Source organism: Pistacia vera, unplaced genomic scaffold (assembly GCF_008641045.1).
Source record: "Pistacia vera cultivar Batoury unplaced genomic scaffold, PisVer_v2 Contig459, whole genome shotgun sequence".
Lineage (NCBI taxonomy): Eukaryota > Viridiplantae > Streptophyta > Magnoliopsida > Sapindales > Anacardiaceae > Pistacia > Pistacia vera.
In genome coordinates, this window is record NW_022196289.1 from 1,150,173 (window position 1) to 1,173,148 (window position 22,976).

Genomic DNA, 22,976 nt, shown 5'->3' on the forward strand with positions numbered 1-22,976 from the left:
ACATGTAAATAAGATGACAGGGGTATTATATACATTTTATTAAAAAGTTTCACTTGATTGGACTAAAGTGTTTTTATCTCGTAATACTGAAGATAAGTGTAATATACTTCAAACTTTAAGGATATGGAAGTGAAAATAACCCTTTTTCTTGAACGTTATTTTATCATCCCAAACCTAGACCTGGCAAAACGAGTTTGGACTCGCAGGTCGACCCTAAACTCGGATAAAAAATATAGGATACGGGTCTTTAATTTTGGACCCATTTTTACTCAACCCTTCTCGGCCCGGCTCGTTTTTGTAACGGGTAAGACGGGTACACCCATAGGTACCCATTTGTTTTTAAAAAAAAAAAAAAAAAAAAAAAAAAAAAAAAAAAAAAAAAAAAAAACCCTTTTCGCTTTTTAGTTTTCCCCAAATCAGGAAATCCCTAACCCTCAACAAACATCAATCATCTCTCAAACTCAAATCGAAATCCCTAATGCCACCGTTGCCACTTCTCCTGTCTCCACTCTCGATGCCTGTAGTCTCTCAAACTCACTCACGCAAACACAAATCAAAATCCCTAATGCATCTCCAATCATCGTATTTCCAGACTCCAATCTCCAAGTCTCCAATCGAAATCAAAATCCAAGGTATGTGTATCCTAACTCACACTCATTCTCATCTTTAACACTCACTCACTCTCATCCTCTGTTTAGCTCACTCACACTTATCTCTAGACTACAATCTCCACGTCTTGCTATTGTTTGCTCCTCAAGGACATCGAACTATTCTTTAAATGATGAGAGCGCAAAAGCATATTGATTTGAAGGGATAAAAGATGAAGGAAAGTCTTGGCTAGTGAGGTCGGGCAATCCCAGTAGAGATACCAAAAATGATGGGTCTTCAATGTTATTCCTTATAATATCACCATAACCCTTGAAGTAATAATAATAAATATTGAACATGGTGGTTTTTTGGTTCCAAAAAAGTGTAGTTGGGATGTCATTATTTTCTTTTTGCACCTAAGTATAAAAGTGTTGGTGTTTGCAATGAGAAGTGTAATGTTTTCACTTTTGGTGTATTGCTACTTGTTCTATTGACTGGATAAAAAATATTTGATTCTTCTCATTGTGAAAATGGGGATGATTCATGGTTATTGTAGCATGTGAAGAATTGTATTGGTCAAAATGATAGGTTTATTGAGATAATAAATCTTCTAATTGTTCAGTAAAGAATATATAATGTGGGGTTATTGTAAGGTGGTGTCGTGGTGGGGTTGTTTTGGTTTAGATAGTTGTGTTGCTGTTGTTGGCTGTTGCGTTTAGATGTAGAATAAAATGTGTAGTGATATGGTTTTGATAGTTGTGTTGTTGTTGTTGGCTGCTGCGTTTGGAACTTTCGATGTAGAAATAAAATGTGTAGTGATGTTTAGTCTTACGTTATTTTGCCCTTAAAATAACTCATTAGCACAAGTTGGATTATTCCTTTCTCATCTCACTAAGGTGAAAAGAGATGCACATAAAGAAGAAGAATAGGTTTCCTTTAATCTTTTGAGTTTTGTTGTATGGTCTTGGAGTTTAATATAAACTGAAACCAAAACAAAGCTTATATTTTTCTGTTTGATTTGTATGAAAATTTTGGACATCATACATTCATGTCTTTGATTGTTTTTAAGTTTATGGTGTTTGGCATGCCTTTAAATTATTGATTTTTTTTTTTTAAGGAAGTCTCAAGTATTGATTGTGGGGGTATAATTGTAAAAAATGATAACTATAGGAATTTTGGGGGTGTAACTGCAAAAATTAAAAATTGGAGAGAGAAAAAATGAGTACCCGCAGGTCCACCTGTACCCACATAGGGTAGAGTCTGGGCCTAATATTTTGGACCCGTACCCATTTGGACCCGACCCTAACTCAACCCACTCGCTTATTTTGCCAGGTCTATGGCCAAACCCGATCCACTACAAGCTTCCCCCAAATTATTGTTAAGTTTTTCAAATCAAACTGTGAAATATAACATTATAGAATTCTTATAATTAATTTTGTACGAGAATATTAGACCATATACCTAAATGCATAAAGTTTCATCTAATTATTAGACAATGTATTATCTATTATGTGAAATATAATTAATCTTTCCACTAAAGTTTCATCTTAAAACCGTCTACAAATATTAATAAAGCATGAGGCATGACAACACCACATTTTACCGTTAAATTTTATAAATTTATATTTTAAAAATTTAAAAGTAGTATTAGCTCTATTGAATTTTAATATAAAGATTAGGGGACAAAAAATGAGACTATTTTTTTTTTTTTTTACATTGAATGATAATAGAAATTAGGAAGAATACTATAGCAAGTACGTTAAAATTTTAAAAAATTAAATAGGTAATCAAAATATTACATCTTATTTATTATATTTTTTTTTTTGTACTTTATTACAAAAAATTACTAAAGTATATTTAATTAAAAAGTCAAACTGGTCAAACAGACCAAATTGGGTTCGTGTCATGTTATCAAGTCGAGTTCAATTTTACCGGGCATAATTGTATATAGAAACTGATCAAATTCGTCCCCATAAATTCAAGCGTCTCTCTTGGCCCTCTCAATTGTTGAACTTACTTTGGCCCCCAAAAATGAAGTTTTTCTGGTCCCCTAAGTCATTGAACATTACATTTTCGTTACCAAGACAAGAAGGCAAGAATAAATTTGTTGGCCCTCTGGCTGTGGGTAAACTAACAATTACTTAAAAAGGGTGGCAAGTTGCACAACTAAATCACAAATCTATTCACAATAAGTTAACAAATTAAGTGGGCTTGATCTATGTTGTCACCTTGATGTTGAAATTGGCACCCAAATGGAAGCTGTGGTCAAAGGCATAGACTTCCAGTACAGAGTAAGCTTCCACTTCTCATTTTGCACCCAATAGCCTCCTCTGAAGAGACTCACCAAGGACTTGGCTTGGGAAATGTTGCAAAAACTCAAAGTTATTGGCTTGAATGCTCTTAAACAATCAAACCCTTTTCCCCATTGCCTTTTCTCTTCATTTGCAGAAGGAAATTGGCCCAAAGTGTCAAGAATTCTGATCCCTATAAACTCCTTTTCTATCTGTCTTAATCCTGCTTCACGGTTCTTGCAAAAACTGCTCACAAGGGAATCAGAAAGAGCTGTGTAATGGTGAAGGGCCTCACAGAAAAACTCTACAAATGACATCGATGGAGTTCTTGTAAACCTGAAAAGTTCTTCCTCTACTAAAATGAGGATTTTTGGTGAGAGTTTTGTTACACCATCTATGAAAGTTTTCACCTGGGATAAATTTCTTTTCGGTATGTGAAGTTGATGCATCATGCAATTGGCTATCAGGGTATGGCCAGTGTTGATTGATTCAAAATCGTTGTCACTCACTATCACCAAATGGTCAATTACGAATGGAAAATGGATTGAATCTGCAAATTCTTTGAGCCTTCTTCCTGTTTGCTGAACAGAGATTAGATTTTTCTGGTCAGTTATGGTGGCTGTTACTCTGAGAGAAACAACATTCTTTCTTGCTGCAAGATCAGCCATCAAAGGCGGCCATTGAATCCCCTCCATGATATCGAAATCAATGACATGAATCTCTTGGTCACCCTCTGTGGCTTCTAGGATTGCTTGGTTGGCTGTGAAGTGAGCAAATTTTACATAAGGGGAGAGTTCCTGGAGTACGTGAAAGATAGGCAAAATGTCTGCCTGTCTAGTAACAGTCTCCCGGAACATTTCAGGAGCATCTATGCTCCTATGAAACAGACCCTGAGTGAAGAACAAAGCCAACCTATTAAAAGGGTTATCGCCATTTTCTCCATCATTCAAAAGACAGTTGAGCTTTGCAACAATGGCTAAAGACAGAACCCAATTTCGTGCTTCAACAGCTTCAGCTCCCATCACCAAAAGATCAATTACACTGCTGTCTTCAACCAACTCACTGCCTTGTGTTGCTTGAACCATTCCAGGACTCATCAGTTCTTTTTCCGGGGAACTTCCGGGACTGGCACTCACTGAATCCTGACTAATGGAAGCAAAATCCATGAGTTCTGTCTCTATCTGGAGCAATCTTACCAGGTTCTCATTGCCAAGAATCTCATCACCAGGAATGGTGTTTCCGGAGATGAGATCTTCTCCCTGTAAAAAGCATTCAGTGCCCAATCTATAAGCCTGGAGCTTTTCCATGAAGCTTGGTTCAACCAGGCAATGGACTTAATCGAGCTCCATTAAATCAAGGAATGAAGAATTATATAATTTATTCTTGGAAGAGTAGATAATTAGGTGGAGTAGCTAGCAGGATTTGAACCTTGAAAGCTCTAAAATTTAAAAGTATCCATGCTGTATATAATAAAACAACTTGATGTGAAAAGATACCTTATGTTACTGGAATACCTAACACTCAGTCAATTTTTTCCTCATTAATTATGTTTCCTTTTAAGAAACCAACCTTGTAATGATATGATAAAGCATCTAAAAATCCAATGTAAAGATCCATCTCTAATCAATGAAATAAATCTTGTTTAGATTTACAGATGAGAGAGAAATTCACTAGTTGTACAAATACCAAATAATTGAATATATATCTGATATAATTTAGAAAACGCTCCATTAAGAGTGTTGATAGAGGGTAATAGAAACGCCAAACACACTCGAAAAGATAGGTAAAGCTCGCCGTCCTAGAAAGAATTCGAAACCCACTTGAATTTACATTGATATCATGCATTAGAGTTACATACATTAGTTTTTCTATGATAATAATGACTTATTACTGCATGTTTAAAAATTATTTACATAACCCTCCAATAAATTAAGATCTATCTTCTTAATCTTTTGGCAACTTTGGATGCAATTACCAACCCTGAAATGTGATCAAAGGAAGCAAAATCCATTCAGCAAACTTGACATTTCTTAACTAATATTATCAAGAGCAAATGTACCATACTAATCACCTTAGCAAACATATATTTTTTTTATATGAGAATACAGCCACATATGGATTCATATCTTTGGTGAGAATTTTCCAAGTATAATTTTGTCCTTGAGCTATTAATTTAAGTTTAAGATATGAGAAGAGACAAAAGAGGATGAAATCATCGATAAATATTGAAGAAGCATAAAACATGTGTAGGGCACATGAAGGTCTCAATATATTAATGCGAGTGCCAAAATTTAGAAACCTGGCTAGAGATATTTCAGATTATTCTTTACTCCCAGGAGCTTTGGGACTTAATTAGAATAGTCAACTTGACTTGTATAAAAGTTCAATATCTTATTTCTTTTGTTTGTTTTTGAGAAATGGGATTCTTATTAGACTTAAAAGAATATTAACAGTGGGTTATCTAACACGTTATCAGAGTTAAATATATTATATTCGAACTGTTAGAATCTCACACCGACTTGGTACGTTTAAACCTACTGGTTTGTAAAAACAGGTAATCCTTCCATTCAATAAAATCTTATTGGGTAAGAAGTCAGATTTACATCAAATTCTATCACGAACCTCCCGATTCATGTATCAGAGAAAGTCTTTTGTGCAAGAGATATACATACAACCAAGCAATAAAGACTTTTGTTTTTTTGTGAGAAGCATGATTCTTGTTAGACTTAAAATTAATGTCGGGTTATTTACCAAGTTATTAGAGTTAAATATTTCATGTTTGAATCTTCACTTATCACCATAAATGCGCATACAACCAACCAATAAAGACACGCCACATTAACACGTATGTCATATATATGCTCTCTTATTGAATGGTTATATATGCATGCTTCCATTGCACATAAATTATTTTCAACTCATTGATGTAATTCAAAATTTATGGTAGGTAAATGAATTCCCACTTCAATCTCCGGTGCTATTAAAAGCTAGTAGTTGAGTATTATTATAACATTCAAGACCAAAGAAGTCATTATATATATACACTATGATGAGGTCATGGAAGGAAGATATATAAATGAAGAATCTTTGCCAAGCCACATGCAATTTGTCTTTAAATAGCAACCTAATGTTCAAAATAAACTATAAAATACAGATTGATTTAGTCATTTAGTCCTCCAGTTGTTAAGGGATCATATGTTATTTTATACCATGGGAAAAGGATATAAGATTAATTTGTCTAATTCGGGTACTCACCGACCAAAACTTAGTTTACAAATCCACCTCAACAGAATATCATTATTCATTAATATGCACCTAACTAATTAAGGGTTTCTTTTGAATATTGATATATGAGAGTCCATGAATATTATGTCATTTTAATTAATATTAGAAGGGAACAAGTCACATCAAAATACATTTAAGATGGTGACCAAGCTAGTATAACTTAGTGGGCAGTTTGCCTCATGATTAAGAACGATATTACAGTGTTGGAATAACGTTACTACATCGACTCAAATATTGGATACTTCAAACGATTATTGACCCTTTGATCTTTGAAAGCTTTGATGGTTTTCAATGGTTGAGATGTGTAATGCTACTCCAACAATATAGTTGTTTCATTGTATTAATATTTTGAAGGGCAATAATATGGTATAAAAACGATAAAATAATTGACTTTGAGTATAGTTTATTAACACTCACCTCTTTTATAGATACTAATCCAACAATTATTGACATCTAAATATCTAATAACACTATCAAACAGCATGGTTCAATCCATCACCAAAATTTGGAGTCATTACTAAACATTTTAGATAACATTCAAGATGTTTTGTTTCAAACAATGTGTTATCATTTGTAGTATAATTAGATGACTTATTACTTCGACAAATTACATAAAAAAATTTAAAAATAAAAATAAAAATGATAGTATTTAGAGTATATAATATTATTTCAAATATTTATAAAAAAAAAAAAAAATTAACATAATTTTATTGTAAATAGCAACTTTCTAATTTCTACAACATTCCGATAAAATCCCGGGCCAGGCCACCAGTTAGGCCCGGCCCAAGTATACTCTGGATCTAGAATTCTAAGTGAGCTCCAATCGGACATAACCCCAAGCTAGGCCAACTCTGGGCCGGGCTCTTTCACCATTCCTAAATTTCTCATTCAAATGGAAACTCAATATCCAATTTTGGGAAACAAATGCAAGGTGAGTAATGTAATAAATCCTGATCATCAGCAAAAATGCAAAATGCTCAAGAAATCAGGTGATATCAAATATTTGGTCCACAAGCATAGCATTGAAATATAAATTTCAAAAAACAGAACAACAAAATATGAAGTACCAAAACAAACTCTCCATGATTTATACAGTAATGAACAACCGGTGCTTTTTACATAAAAAGTTATAAATCCAACATACAAACTTTCTGTTATAGTATAAAACTTGCGTCTCCTTATCTCATATTTTTATATTTATGTATACTGCTTAAAAAACGCATTTCGGCTGCATGGCGTGAAACCACAATTTAAAAACCAAATTTTCTGTACAATATGTACAAAGGAGTATTAACATTAGCTGAGCTTACCCTGTTGAACCTCTGCTGCCAGGTTCTGCAGTAGAATAATTATTTGCCGATGAGTGGGACTGGGACCTGGCACCTTGTCTAAGCAACAAGTTTTTCATATCTTTGTAACCCCGGAGTTCTTCTAATGCATCAGCAGTTGTCTTTGATGCTACAAGACCAGAAGATGTAATGCTCACAGAAGCACCCTGCTGACTTGAAGTTGCATCGGAGATCTGTCTTGGCTCCTGGGTGGTGCTACTCCACGTCTGAGGTCTGGAGGCTTCTGATAAATTTACTGAACCGGAGAAGTCTTGGCGAAGAGGCGGTGCTTTCTTCAACATACATACAAAGGCACCAACAGCAGCGTCTTGGGATTTCATTGGATATCCACCAGGCTCAAGTGGCTCACATAGATGCCCTTTCTGATCAAATGATTCTGGTCTGGAAGATGAACAGGAGGCGAGTTAACATTGAGTAAAAAAGACTTGAAATTCACTAGCAAATTCATTTGACACATAAATGAGGGCATTAAGCACATGAAGAAAGAGAAATATATTAAGGATCCTGATAGAAAGCATATGTGGTTGAATCTGCATTAAGAGAAGAAATCATTTTCAGATTTATCTTATATACAGCTTGGTTCGCCACTAGGTAACTTTGTTGAGCTGAACTATGTCAGTTCATTCCCAGGTTGACCCTAATCAAAATATCAGTTAACAATTTATAAATGTACCATATGGATAATCTCTTTATCAAATATAAAAGTTGCCCCTAACAGTGGGTTATATCTTTCCTGGAGATGGATCATTTGACCCAGCATCCAGCGACCATTTCTGCGAATTCTATTCATTGATTGTTAATGCAGAATGTATAATTAAATGAGGTTGATTAGGCATAATTAGCATCGCTGTCTTAAATAAAATAAAATAATGTTCACTCTATCTTGGATCTAGGGCATCAACTCTACTAACACTGAACCTAAATCTCAAAAGTTTCTTGGGAAGAAAATTTAAAATGTTTTCAGTAATTACATCACTGTTCAGATATTTCACAACTTAAATTCCAGGGTATAAGAAAACAATCCACTTGTCATGTTTCAACAACATCGTGACAATTGCACACTACTACTTAAAAAATTCTATACACATTTCAGCTAACTAAGATATTTGTATTATTCTTAATGGTACAAGTTCTTTGTCTCAATAACCACACCATACCATTGAATGGGGCCTTAACAGCAGCATCACACCAAAGTATCATAATGCCAGTCCACTATAGCAAAAAGCAATCAGCTAGTCTTGTTTAAGACCTCATAACACATTATTCAACTAACTGAAGCTTCTAAACATTGAGTACTATCATTATGGAAAACAAACAACTCTCAATGAAAAATATTCTCTCTCTTTTTTTTTTTTTTTTTTTTTCCCCCTCTTCCTGACAATGGATAGACTGTTAGTATGCATGAAATAACTTTGTACCAAAGTGCCTATAATTACTCAATGAGACTTTACCATATCAGTTTGGTGTCATCATCATGAATAAACTTTTCGCAGACCCCATAATTGTTGATAATAAAATCCCTATGTTCATAATGTATGCTGGTCTTATGCATTATAACTGGCTAGTATCCTCCTCAATTCCGTGCGTGGCATGGTATATATTTTTCCAAATCAAAGCCCCAACCTTGTCCTCCTCAGCCAGCAACCAAATTTATACCACAGCAATCACTCCTCATCGAGGTTGCTTTTGCTCATTCATGTAATCACACTTTATAATTATCAAAGTACTAGAAGGCCAATCTAGGCCCAAACATGTTTGAGAACAACCCACATTGAATGAACCAAGATCCATGCCCAGAAAACCTGGCTTTGATTTGACAGAACTACAGCATTGGGTGATTACATGATCAGTTAGTGCGCCCAGCATTACTGATTCAAGACTCAACATCTACTACACTTTGCTCTGACATTTGTGTTTGAATGCTTGTTAGAACCCTTGCTTAGTTCTAAACTAAGTTAAATCTTCATAATATAATATTTCTAACATCAAAACCAAGCACAAGCAATTAATGTTAACACATTGGCTGCCAGTCACCTACCATTATTCAAATGTGATAATTCACAGAACCCATAAGTGTATATTTAGAAACCTAATTTTGATCGCAAATGATGTAAAGGCCTATAAAATGGTCTAGATATTTAATATTCCACCTTTTAATAAAAATCAAAATTCTCTATCTTCAGCATTCTACAATACAACTTTGATAGTTTCCACAAGAAAAATAGGCAATCAATTCAACAGCTGCTAACTTAAGATCTTTATCACCGAAACTTCCTTTATTATCAAAGATCATACCATAGTCTTTGGGCAATCAATCAATAAACTAAAGCATGCAAGCAGCCACCTATAGTTGGCAGAGAAGAAAATGCAAATTCCTTCAAGTCCTAAAAATGGAACAGAATCAACTTCTAAGTCCTACAAAATATGGTGAAAAAATAGCTAGCAGAGTTCCACTTATATTTAGATTCAGAGCTTCCCTACTTTGGAGATGGAGAGCCGGAGTAGGTAAGAAATAGTATTATTAGTACCATGCTAATATATCTCACATATAATTTGCAGGTTTAGCAAGCATGACTAAATGAAGAACCGCAATGGCACAATCAATGCTTTGTTCTTTCAAATTTCTTATGTTTTTATATAAAAGCCAGCTAGATGACTAGGAAGAAAAGTGATAAGGTAATTCTTGAACAAAAGCTCTTCTCTTCTGTGATTTCAAGTATTATCCCTTGGTATGCTAACAAAGTTCAGATATAAGCAGGCTAAGAAATAACTTGGACAAAGTAAGTTGAAGTAATTATTATTAACAGTAAATCACATAAATAATGCAAAACAATTCAAACTAAAAGTAGAATCAAATCAATGAATTTTGACATACCTGCTACTTGAATCTGTCACATCAACATCCTCAACATCAAACGGGCAAGGATACTCGTCATCAAAATCATCCTGGAAAGACCTACTAGAGCTTCTAGAAAAAGAAATTTGTGGAGAGCTGTTGCACGATAACTTCACCCCAGAGCATTTTCGAGAGTCATCTTTCCCAAAAGAGTGAAACTACAACAGGAAGAAAAAGACATCCTAAATGAAGCAAGCACACCTGGGATATTAAATATGATAATAATGACCAAATATAATACCTTCTCAATTCCTGCACCAGTTTGAATCTGACCCATACTTCTATCAATCCTAGAAGTATTGGACCTTGTAATTTTAAGGGGAGGAGACGGAGACCGGTGCTTGCTTGACAATGCAGGGGAATTAGCAAGCTTAGGAGCAGGTAAGCTGAATGGAGCACTTTCAGATCGCAAAAGACCCGTTGACAGACGTCTTCCAGGAATATAGATTGGTGGTGAGGGGGAAGGGGAGGGGGAAAAGCTAGGAGATGGATAGTACTCATCAAAACTTGTACGTTTCTTCTGAACTAGAGATGTTTCAGGCGGATGTGGAGGCAAGTTGGTAGGGGGGTAACGGCGGGAAGCATGTGGTTCTGAATGGGTGGGTGAAGGTGAGAAAGAAATTGAAGGTGGAGAGGCCTTATAATGGTCATAGCTCCAACTGTGGGGTCGTGACAATGGCAATGACGACGGTGAGCAATGTGACATAGGAAGAGAGGGGAATCTCTTCAGTGGATCCGCCAATGGGCTCCCAACATAGTCTGGTATAAATTGGGGGGACATAGGGGTTGAAGGCTCAGAGCATACATCCGAAGGTAATGAACGATACAACACTGAAATGCAAAGCCTACCAGAAGAAGTATCAACAGGAGTGAAACCAAAGCGCTGAAATTCTGCCTCTTCTTTACGAGTGAATGGCTCAACAAAAGAAGACACTCTATGACCCAAGGTAAAGGTGCATATTTGTCCAGAGGAATTCAGGTCGCGGAAAATGTTATACCCAGGTAAAAGCCTAACAGTCACATACAACGATCTCAAAAGTAATATTGATTTCTTATACACATTATGCAAAGCATAATTACTCGACCTCCTACTCCCCGAACTACAATCACTGGCCTTCCTACTCTCATACTGCACTATCCATCTCTCTACAATCTTTTCGCTCTTACCCTCACACCCAAGTTCCTCCTGATCAGAACTCCAACCAACCAGACACCTTTCCTTAGAAGAAAAATGCCTAACAAGATCCCTTTTGGGAGAAAAATTCACCTGGTCCCAACCAACCGGTCTCTGCACCAAAATCACATCAACGACCATTGGTTCTGAATTACTCTGGCGCCAGAGATCACAATTCTCTAGCGCAGCAGGGCATTCCCTCAGAGCTAAATTAAACCATTTATCTCTCGGCCTCACGCTAGATGATGACGACGACGAAGAAGACGGGGATAAAGTTTGTTCACCACTAAAGTTATGTGAAGACATATAAGGAGACCTTGATTCAAGTATAATTTGGAGACTCTTAGCATAGAATTCAGTAACAATTTGTTCCATTTTAGCTGCTTCTGAATGCATATTATTATGAGATGATGCCATAACTCAAAAAACTAGCTTCAAACAACACAAACCCTTTAAAAGAAATTCAGATTATAACCTTGTAAAGTTACAACCGTTTGCATTCATACCCCTGCAAGCAAGAACAAAACAAAGCAAAATTCAAACTTTCTTCAGTAACAACATCAAAACACGAAAAGGGTTTTGTAATTTTGTAACAAGAAACTGGAATTCCAAGTTAAATTAGAGTTATAAGATAACTTACTCACCAAGGAGAGTGTGTTCTAATGTGTTTCCATTAGCTAGCAGTTTCAGTTGCTGAGTTGAAGAAGAGAATCAAAGAAAGTTTAAACTTGGGTTCGGAATTTTAATTCGAATCGGATTTTTCTTTTTTAATTTTAATTTATCGGTATTCTCATTGAACTCGAAGTCTAAGTCGAAGAAGCATAAGAAGAAGAAGAAGAAGAAGAAGAGGAGGAGGAGAAAGTGCGGGCCATTGGCTGAGGTTTTGATTTGATTTGATTTAATCAAGAAATATTTGTGAAAGATCAGGGTCCGTTGTGATCTCGACACGTCATATGTTGTCCCACGTAACTGGTGGTTCCTCATTTTCCTGTATGTCTGGAATTTTTATGCCATAGGTGATTCTCACCATGGACCTTTTTGGTAGTTTGTGGGCCAAAGTTGAGCCTTAATTTGGAGGGTCCAATTTTATGATTAAGGGCCCGTTATCCCATGAAAGAATCATCATTACTATTCGTTGAATTTAAGAATACCCGAAATTATAATCTATGAATTAAAGTTCTAAAAATTTAAAAAATCAAGCTCCCTAGTTGAAATCGATACACATTCTTGATTTTTAAGAGTATTAGATCGTATAATTATGTCATATCAATTATTATATTACTTGGAAAGCAAAATTGGAATACTAGTTTTGTAAATCATAGTATTATTAATGTATAATTTTTTTTCATTTTTTGAATTCTTGATTTCACAAAAACTTTCTTTCATACCAAATGTAACCTCGGGATATAAGTTTCTACTCCAATAAAAAGAAGCGATACAATGTACTTAACTATTTATAAAGCACTCGGCGTGTTTCAAAAGCCCCCATTTTTTTTTTTTTAATACAAATTTTGGCACAATTTTTTAGTCATTACATTCATGCATTTAAATGGTTGAGATTTCATCTAAATTATATTATTTTCGAGAATATCAATTATGCAAGCTGAGATGAATCTCAACTCTCAGAAATATCGTATCCAATAGCTCATAAATTGTATCATAATTCATATAATTAAAATAACAAAAAAAGGTTGTTGCCTACAACTTGCCCATATCAGTTTACATGTATAAAAAGTTGGCTTGGACTTATTTTGATCCATTTACATTGAATTGCATATTCTCATGGCCTAGCCCAAGCCTAAGCCCAATTTAATAATTTGAGAGCTTAGAATTTGTTGGTATTAATTAACCAATAATGCTAGGGACACCGAAAATTTTACACCGAAAATGTGTACCGGCCTACATGTAACACGCATCTGATTTGTTTAACAATTTTTTTCTAGTGAACGGCCGTCCATCAAATTTGGACGGCTGTTCACTCACATGGACGCCCGTCCATATACAAGGGACGGGCGTCCCCATTTAAAGGACGCCCGTCCATAAATAAAATATGAAAATAAAAAAAAAAAACTTTGGAGACGGCCGTNAATCATTAAAGTCTTTGTTAATGTTGCTATCAACTACCGAATAATGTTAGGGGCACCGAAAATTTTACACCGAAAATGTGTATCGGTTTACGTGTAATATGTATCTGATTTGTTTAACAATTTTTTTCTAGTGAACGACCGTCCATCAAATTTGGACGGGCGTTCATCCATATACAAGGGACGGGCGTCCCCATTTAAAGGATGTCCGTCCATAAATAAAATATGAAAAAAAAACTTTGGGAACGGCCGTCCATAAATTTTGGACGCTCGTCCATACTTAAAAAAAAAAAAAAAAAACGTTTGGATACTTTAAAAAAAAAAAATTCGTCTTCTTCGTCTTCATTCCCCAGCTCCTGGGTTCTCATGTTAGTTCTTCGTCTGAGCATTTTGTTGTACAAGAAATTATAAGAACTGAAGGTGCTCATCTTTAAAATAATAGCCAAAATCCTGATAATGCCAAGAGCAAGAAGCTAGGCTTGCAAGTTGTATCTGGTTTAAGCTCAGAGCTCACCAGTGTGAAGAAATCTGCTGCCATGGATTCTGACGTGCTCAGCAGTGATGTGTCCAAGCTTTCTAGAGCAAAATTGGATATATCCCTCTCATGGCCTTTTCAATTTTCCTCCTGGGGTTCATCCTGTGCCTCTGGAAATACATATTCAGGGAGTGGATATATCCAATTTTGATGCAAGGATGCAAGCCATGACGAAACCCATATATACTACAATTGTCCAACATGCGAAGAATGGAAAACCTGTGCTTGTATTTGTCCCTTCAAGAAAATATGTGTAGTATCTGTAGAAACCAAAATAATGGCTAATGGACGCCCGTCCAAACGTTTTTTTTTTTTTTTAAAGTATGGACGGGCGTCCATTCCTAATGGACGCCCGTCCAAACATAAGGGACGACCTTCCAAAATTTATGGACGGCCGTCCCCAAAGTTTTTTTTATTTATTATTTTCATATTTTATTTATGGACGGGCATCCTTTAAATGGGGACGCCCGTCCCTTGTATATGGACGTCCGTCCATATATTATGGACGGGCGTCCATGTGAGTGAACGGCCGTCCAAATTTGATGGATGGTCGTTCACTAGAAAAAAATTGTTAAACAAATCAGATGCGTGTTACACGTAGGTCGGTACACATTTTCGGTATAAAATTTTCGGTGTCCCTAGCATTATTGTTAATTAACTTATGATATAATTACAAAAATTCTAAATTGTCATTTTAATACTTAAAACTTAACGGCAAATGGACTTATATTATTTACAAAACCTTAGGGGAATTTTTGTTATTCCATTATATACACCTCAAGGGATTAATGTCATTAACTCATTAATTAATGAACAGTTAGCTTAACCTGCGATAATAATAACTGAAGACTTTTTTAAAGCAAAAGAGAGACTTCAATTTCATAGTATCTTTAATTAAAGTGATGAAAATTAAAGGCAAAGTTGCCACTTTTGAAAATTAGGAGAGAAATCTATAAAAAGAATTTTAGGTTTCACACCTATTTATGCTTTTTGAATTTTGACTCTTGATTAATTTATTTAATTCCAATTTCAAAATAATTAATGGAGTTACCATGAAGTAATTTCTCGATTTTAATTCGGTTCAACTTAGTGTAAGATTATTATATCTTGTCTTATAATTGCTTATTGGATAATTTATATGATATTGGTTTTTTAAATTAGTATAATATAATAAAGTTACAATAGAGGACTCAAATATATTTATTGAATTTTGGAAAGTATATAGATAATGGGATTATTAATTGAATGGTGATTCATAGATCCTCAAAGGTTTTCGGATTATTTACAACTTTAATTTGACTTTAATTAAATTAAATGAAAATTAATTCCATCATTTAGTTCATAAAGTTTTGATTGTGTTTGACCTTTATCTTTATTAATTTATAATATCTCCCTTAATTTTCATTAACTTTAAATTTGCAATTCCCTTTTCATGTCCACTTGTCTTCTTTGATCCCTCCATGAGTTGCCATTTTCATTGTCTCCAATCGCTCCTTAATTTCCTTTCTCCCAAAACTTCAGGGAACCTTCCTCATTATTTCCTTTCAAAATGATGCTCAATTTTAATAATAATAGCAATTATAATTATTATTATTATTTAATTTCGTGGTTTGACCCAATTAATTTTTATTTTTTTTTCCACATATTCTGTAAACGATAAAATCTACTCTTGATTCGGAAGGGACAGATTTTGTGTGAATTGAGCCACTAACAATTGGATGGACTTGCAAAAAAAGAAAGCATGAACGTGAAGGCTCAGGAGACATTAGTGTGGTGTCTATCGTAGGCACTCCAATGCTCAAGTCGGTACAATTGACGGTATTTTAGTGAGGGTTTGGAGTGGAAAAGGGTTTACCGTGAATGTGGCTAGGGCAAGACTTACATAAAGTGGTCAGAGCATAGCTTTGTAGAGGCTAAGGGTGGTAAAGTTAGTTAGAACTAAGCTTTTATTATGATGGGGAAAGACGAGATTATTGAGGGCAAGAATTTAAAAGTCAGAGCTATGGGTTGGATGTGAATCAATAATGAGGGGTTTGACCCCTGTTTATATAGTGAATCGAGGAAGTTGTAGTCCTAATAAAACATTAAGTCCTACTTGGTGTGGGATTATGAATTAGGAAGAAAGTCTTATTACTTGCTTTTATTATATTAGAAATATCAATTCATGTAGGATTCGAGATCTTAAATAAATTGGAAAGTAAAGAGGATTCTGATTTCTATTTTGGGATGAATGTGGACTAATGGGCTGAAGCTCGCTTTAGCTTAACTTGTAGATAGACCCACCTCATGGAGTGGCCTAAAGTGCAAGTTGGCCTAGTTCGTAGGGTGGCCCTGCTCATAGAGAGACCGAACTCATAAAGTAGCCTAACTCGGGATACAAGTTTCTATTGAATTAAAAACTTTCTTTTTTGAATTTCTGATTTCACAAAAACTTTCTTTAATACCAAATGTAACTCGATATACAAGTTTCTACTGCATTAAAAAGTGGCGATACAATGCACTTAACTACTTATAAAGCACTCGTCGTGTTTTAAGAGCTTCCATTTTTTTTTTTTTTTTTTTTTAATATACACAAATTTTGGCACAATTTGTTAGTCATAACATTGATGCATTTAAATGGTTGAGATTTCATCTAAATTATATTATTTTCAAGAATATCAGTTATGTAAGCTGAACTGAATCTCAACTATCAGAAATATTATATCCAATAGCTCATAAATGGTATCATATTTCGTGTAGAAAACGGTAGTTGCCTTCAACTTGCCTTTATTAGTTTACATGTATAAAAAGTTGGTTTCGACTTATTTTCATCCATTTACATTGAATTGCTGTCATCATGGCCCAGTCCAAGTCTAAGTCCAAGCCCAAGCCCCAAGCCCAAGTTGATTATGTGAGACCTCAATACTAAAGGGTAAAACTAAAGGTATAAAAAAATTTATAAAAATTTCTTATACAAAGTGATATGACAGAAGATGATTGGAACAAAGTGATATGACAGGAGATGATTGGAAGAGTGAATATGAAGAGTTTGACTTTTTGTATTTACTCTTCTATTAATTTTCTGTCACATTACTTTGTATAAGAAATTTTTGTAAATTTCTTTGTACCTCTAACATTATTGAATATTTAATCCCTATGAGATATGATACAATAGCAAAAATAATAACAAAAATTCTTATGAGATTTTCAAAATAACATAAATCCCTTACTATTAATAAACTATTATTGAGCCATTAAAACTTACGTTGTTATGAGTTAGTAAACATTTCCAAATTGCCCTCCTACCATTTTAACAGCTAAAACTTAACAGTAAATTGACTTATATTATTTACAAGACCTTAAGGGAATATTTGTTATTTCATTATACCCCAAGGATGTGTTTGGTTTAGGGAAGTTGTATTATTGGAAAGATAGATTACCAGTGAATCTTTAAATAAATGTGTTTGGTTGGTTGGAATAAATTGGTGGGTATGTTATAATAATATATTTGGTTGGAAGGATAAATGAGTGGGTATGTTATATAAATTACTAAATTGCCCTCTTTTTTAAATAATAATATAATATCATTTTTATTATTATTTTATTCTATTATTTTTTAAATTATTTCTTTTAACCCCCTATATTTGAAATTTTGCTAAAACACCCCAACCATATAAAACTTTAATTTGTAGCAAAATCATCCTCACCCACCCCAAGCCACTGCTGACAACCAACCACCACCATCGGCAGCCGCCATAATGGCCCATGACCGGCCGGATATGGCTGGTCGTGCGCTGGTAAGGCCTAATCCGACCATGTATCAAAGATCGATGGTCGAAAACGTCTCTACCAGCACACAACTAGCAGGATCCCGTTGGTCTTGCCCCAATATGATGACTTTCGCCGGCAACCAGTGGTGGTGGCTAGCGGCTGGCGATGGTCTTGGTTGGCTGGCGGTATTTTGTTAACTTTCAAACTTTTTTGTGGCTAGGGTGTTATAGCTATATTTTCAAATGTAGGGAGTCTGGATAATTGTTATTTGGTAGACATATGAGGGCAAATGTGTTTGAAAATGATAAAAGATTAAGGGCAAAATAGGGTCAAAATTAGGATTACCTCGGTAATCTTACATTAACACCCCTTGGGAAGGTAATCTAATTACCCCTGATATTACCAATAGCAAACACTATTTACAATAAAAGATTACGTAATATTTTATTACTTAACAACCAAACGAGAGAATCTGAAAAATTAAACAAAAATTACAAGATTAATCTTATATCACCCCGAACCAAACGCAACCCAAGGGATTAATGTCATTAACTCATTAATTAATGAACAATTAGCTTAATTTGTGATAAAAATAACTTAAGACTTCTTTAAAGCAAAAGAGAGACTTCAATTTCATAGCAACTTTATAAAAATATATATATATATAAATAATGAAAATTAAAGTCAAAGTTGCTACTTTTGAAAATTAGGAGAGAATTAAATTTGCTTTTACTTTTAGGAGAGAAGATATAACCAATAGACCTAAAATATATTTTTTTTAAATAATTTTTTTTTTTTTACTAAAACTTATTAAAATAATTTTTTTTAAATAAAAATGTTTAAAATTAAAAAATAATAATTGAAAAATGATTATATTTTTAGAAAGCATGGAATTTTTATTATTTTTATTAACGGTAACTCAACATATTCAACTAAATCTATTGCAATCCAATAAAATAGAGTTACAATAGAGGACACAAATATATTTATTTAATTTTGGAAAGTATATAGATAATGGGATTATTAATTGAAGGGTGATTCATAGATCCTCAAAGGTTTTTTTGGATTATTTACAACTTTTATTTGACTTTAATTAAATTAAATGAAAATTAATTCAATCATTTAGTTCATAAAGTTTTTATCGTGTTTGACCTTTATCTTTATTAATCTATAATATCTACCTTAATTTGCCTTAACTTTAAATTTGCAATTCCCTTTTCACTTTCCACTTGTCTTCTTTGATCCATCCATGAGTTGCCATTTTCATTGTCTCCAATCGTTCCTTATTTTCCTTTCTCCCAAACTTCAGGGAACCTTCTCCATTATTTCCTTAATTTTAATTGGAATTATTTTTATTTTTTTCTTTTTAATTTCGTGGTTTAACGCAATTAATTTCTTCTATTTTGTTTCACAAATTCAAAGTTACATTGCATGTGAATCACGATACCTTTTTAACATGAATTTTTATTTAATTAGTCACGAAATTAATCATTCCAAATTGATTTATGTACAATTAATCAATCATAAAGTACGTATATCAATTTCAAACACGTATATTTTTACGATTCCAAAGTAATATTTCTTAGTGCAATGATATCGTTAATGTGATACCACAAGAGATAAAAATACTCTTTATAAAGTATATTTAAATTTGTGAATTGTTCATCAAATTCTTTTTCTAGTTCTTGATATAACGATTTGAATTGATTATACACATTATATTGCAATAAATATAATAAGATGGGCAAATACTTCTAAAAAAGACACTAATCAAGAAAGAATATTAATTACTAATCTATCAATTTATATATAATTAACTCAATACTATTCATTTCTATTAGGTAATTTATATATAATTATCTCAATAATTAACACATATTATTAACACTTGTAATCTCAAAAATATTAATAAATACAAATAGTTTATTAATACTTACAAAAAGTCTTGGATATTCCAGTTAATATTCTTCTGCCTTTAAGCTTAGCCTATCCCAGATGCTTCACTTACTATAATGGAAGCTTCAACAAATCCAAAAAAAAAAAAAAAATATTGTTCAGCCATTTGTGTTCTAGGGAAACTTTTTGTTCATTAATCTACATTATCCAAAGTGCTTTACATTCATACATAGATGACTCTCAAGCCATTACAGTTGTGCATGAACATCATGATCTTACGAACTATATTATTATTTTATGTAAATATAAAGCATAGTACGGGTACCATATGCATAGTGCCCGTACTATGCGTTATATTTACACAGGATAAATAAGATCATGAGTAAGCATAGCATTACTCGATAGATATTAAGATCAAATCCTTTTGACCACTCCAGTTTGATGTCTTTTATTTTGTATATAAATAAGTAGATATTTAATTTGTGTAGGATTCAGTGTATGAACCATAAGAAGATGTTAATTAGATTTTTTTTTTTTTTTTTTGGTTGAATATCGTATATACTTCTCTTAGCCTTGACGGATTGTAGGATTCAGTGTATGGACCATAAGAATATGTATCTGCTATAATAGTGAAAAAAAACCTAAGGTGTGAAAGAATAGAGAGGGAGAGTGAGCTACTGTGATGATTCTTTGTAATTGCTATAGAGTTCTGATACTTAATAAAATTATCTATTTGAATTTTGAACGTAATTTTTTAATTGGAATGAATCAGGATATATCGTGTGTTCTGTCTTTTATTTTATATTTTATTTGTGACATATTTAGCTTTCAGATTCAACATTTTTATCTATTAGTTTACAGTTAATTAAACTAGCTATAGCTGGCTAGAAACATTATGATCATAAATTTTCATTTTTCGTGTGCGCATGATTGTGATTGAAAGCTACTGATGAATTTGAATCAGAACTAACCATTGTGTTATATATAGTGTGATTAGGAATTATTTTTGTATTTGTTCATATAAAAGCTCATAATATCAAAAAGAGACTTTTGAACCTTTCGTTCTTCAATTACAGTCTATGAGAGTTAATTACATGTACCCCTCAGGGTTTGGGTCTGGATTAGTTAAAGAGAAATAGACAGTCCAGAGGCAAAATCTGAGCTTTTAAAACTGAGACAATAACAAAATGAAGGGTATCCTAGTTTTAAACAGAAAAATCCTCCCCAATTAACCGATTATGTTATTGTTTAATAAATTCAAGGAGAATAAATCATAATATTTTAAACACAGGACTTAGACATAGTTGATCAAACCTTAGGATGGATATAGACTTTCTCTCCAGTCCATGGTCAAAGTCATTTGGTCAAAAGTTTTCAATAGAGCTATAGCAGATGAGTTTCATGCGACTGAGCTCAATAATTGTCGATCGTGAGCTCGGTATGCTTTAAATTGAGTTGAATCTGACTCATAAATTAGAGAGCATTAATGTTGTAAAAACATCTTGAATTTGGTAAAAACACAGTTTCCAAGTCATCTCAGATTGAGAATTTTTTTCTTTTTTTAACAAATTAATTTTAATGTTTTTGGGGAGCTAGTGGGTTCAAGATATTCTTGATTCATAGAAAGCAACCGCCACTTTCTGCTGCAGCTAGCTATCTACCAGAAAGAGGAAAAAAGAATCATTTTGATACAAACCAAAATTAAATAATAAATAATCAATCAAACCTCAGTGGAAGATCCATACCTTTAATAACAAATTCTCTATATATACAATGCTTAATCCCATCGACCCTTCAGCAAATCAACCTCCTCCAAGAACTCTCAAACTCTAACCCTCTCAACTCCCTCAAAATGTCACCAATTTTCCAGGATTTTCCCGGAAATTTTCCCTCAAGAAAATTGCTTCTATTCAACCACCTTAACCAACAACAGCCGCCACCTACGGCTGCTCCTCCTCCTCCTAATTATCCTGGAACCAGCAGCAGCTTCGACTCGAATATCGTGATGGTCCTCTCAGTCCTCCTGTGTGCCTTAATTTGCTCACTGGGATTGAATGCTTTGATCAGATGTATATTTAAATGCTCAGGATTTGGCGCCTCTGGCAATTCTGATTCCAGGGCCAATTCCTCAGCTCAAATTCCCAAAACAGGAATAAAAAAGAAGGCCCTGAAAACTTTTCCTGTACTGAAGTACTCAGCAGAGCTGAATATGCCAGGATTGGACTCGGAATGTGTTATATGCCTGTCCGAATTTGTTCCCGGAGAGCGCGTGCGCCTCCTGCCGAAATGCAACCATGGATTCCACATGCGCTGCATCGACAAGTGGCTCAAGTCTAATTCTTCTTGCCCCAAATGCAGGCATTGCCTGATTGAAACTTGCCAGAAGATTGTGGGATGTAGCCAGCCGGCTGCAGGCTTGTCAGGATCAGCGGTTGCGCCTGCGCCGCCTGTACAGGAAACAGTTGTGAGCATCAGGGCCCTGGAACCTGAAGGAATATTGCACAACTATGGAGCGCTATGTTAAGTTTGACGATTTTGATTGGTTTAATTTATTTGGTCATATTGATTGAAGATGGCAAAGGCAATTTTCTTGGCAAATTAATTAGCATTACTTATTGGTGTCCTGAAAACTTTGATCAGGAGATCCATCAGAAGTTAAGTGAGCTTTGAATTCTTCTCAAATGTTTCAGAATTGGCCAGTGAGAAAGTCAGTGAAAAATGTAGAAGAAAACAGTTAATTTTTTTTTTTTTTTTTTTTGTAATTATGAATATATAAAGTAGAAATTAAGAGTATTATTTGAGCTTTAAATGATTTGGTTACATCTTAAATGTGGTTCAGCTGATTCGTCAAGATCTATTTATTTAATATTTATTGTTCTTTCACTTTTTAGCACTCAAAAACAATTACATTTAACTCTTAAATTACAAGTTGCTATACTAAAGAGCTTCTTTGTTTATAGTGCATGTAATTTTCTTAATTTTTATCCTTTCTTTTGATGTACAAAGATAGTTTAATTATCTCGGTTTCATAATTAATTTTTAATATGGGTGACTTTCTCCAATTAATTGGAATGCCCTTGGTATTGGTATATTTGATCTTTTCTTCGGCGAATAAATCAAAGGTCCCA

The 22,976-nt window shown here is 33.9% G+C and overlaps 3 protein-coding genes across 4 annotated transcripts; 1 reads left to right on the top strand and 2 right to left on the bottom strand.

Moving 5' to 3' along the window:
- Positions 1-2,812: 2,812 nt before the first annotated feature.
- Positions 2,813-4,186, bottom strand: LOC116144872 (nodulation-signaling pathway 2 protein-like). Its single transcript, XM_031430295.1, has one exon. It carries the CDS (start codon positions 4,184-4,186, stop codon positions 2,813-2,815), a length of 1,374 nt encoding a protein of 457 aa, XP_031286155.1.
- Positions 4,187-7,236: 3,050 nt separating this feature from the next.
- LOC116144905 (autophagy-related protein 13b) lies at positions 7,237-12,412 on the bottom strand. 2 transcript variants are annotated; one of them, XM_031430329.1, is made up of 4 exons: positions 12,228-12,412; positions 10,651-12,091; positions 10,389-10,567; positions 7,237-7,894 (listed from the first exon to the last, which is right to left on the bottom strand). In XM_031430329.1, exons 2-4 carry the CDS (start codon positions 11,998-12,000, stop codon positions 7,471-7,473), a joined length of 1,953 nt encoding a protein of 650 aa, XP_031286189.1. In that variant the 5' UTR covers positions 12,001-12,091; positions 12,228-12,412; the 3' UTR covers positions 7,237-7,470. The 2 variants fall into 2 exon arrangements, with proteins under 2 accessions (XP_031286189.1, XP_031286191.1); XM_031430331.1 differs by having other exon boundaries at positions 12,224-12,412.
- Positions 12,413-17,939: 5,527 nt separating this feature from the next.
- Positions 17,940-22,645, top strand: LOC116144874 (RING-H2 finger protein ATL78-like). The gene is made up of 2 exons (XM_031430296.1): positions 17,940-18,137; positions 21,647-22,645. The coding sequence occupies exons 1-2, from the start codon at positions 17,940-17,942 to the stop codon at positions 22,370-22,372; spliced, it is 924 nt and encodes a 307-aa protein (XP_031286156.1). The 3' UTR covers positions 22,373-22,645.
- Positions 22,646-22,976: the final 331 nt, after the last annotated feature.

Coding starts and splice junctions, on each gene's coding strand:
- LOC116144874 (XM_031430296.1), top strand. CDS start 17,940: ATGGCCCATGACCGGCCGGATATGGCTGGTCGTGCGCTGGTAAGGCCT. Junction 18,138..21,646: donor ATGGTCTTGGTTGGCTGGCG/GTATTTTGTTAA, acceptor TCGACCCTTCAG/CAAATCAACCTCCTCCAAGA.
- LOC116144872 (XM_031430295.1), bottom strand. CDS start 4,186: ATGGAAAAGCTCCAGGCTTATAGATTGGGCACTGAATGCTTTTTACAG.
- LOC116144905 (XM_031430329.1), bottom strand. CDS start 12,000: ATGGCATCATCTCATAATAATATGCATTCAGAAGCAGCTAAAATGGAA. Junction 10,568..10,650: donor CTGGTGCAGGAATTGAGAAG/GTATTATATTTG, acceptor TTCCTGTTGTAG/TTTCACTCTTTTGGGAAAGA. Junction 7,895..10,388: donor GTGACAGATTCAAGTAGCAG/GTATGTCAAAAT, acceptor TTCATCTTCCAG/ACCAGAATCATTTGATCAGA.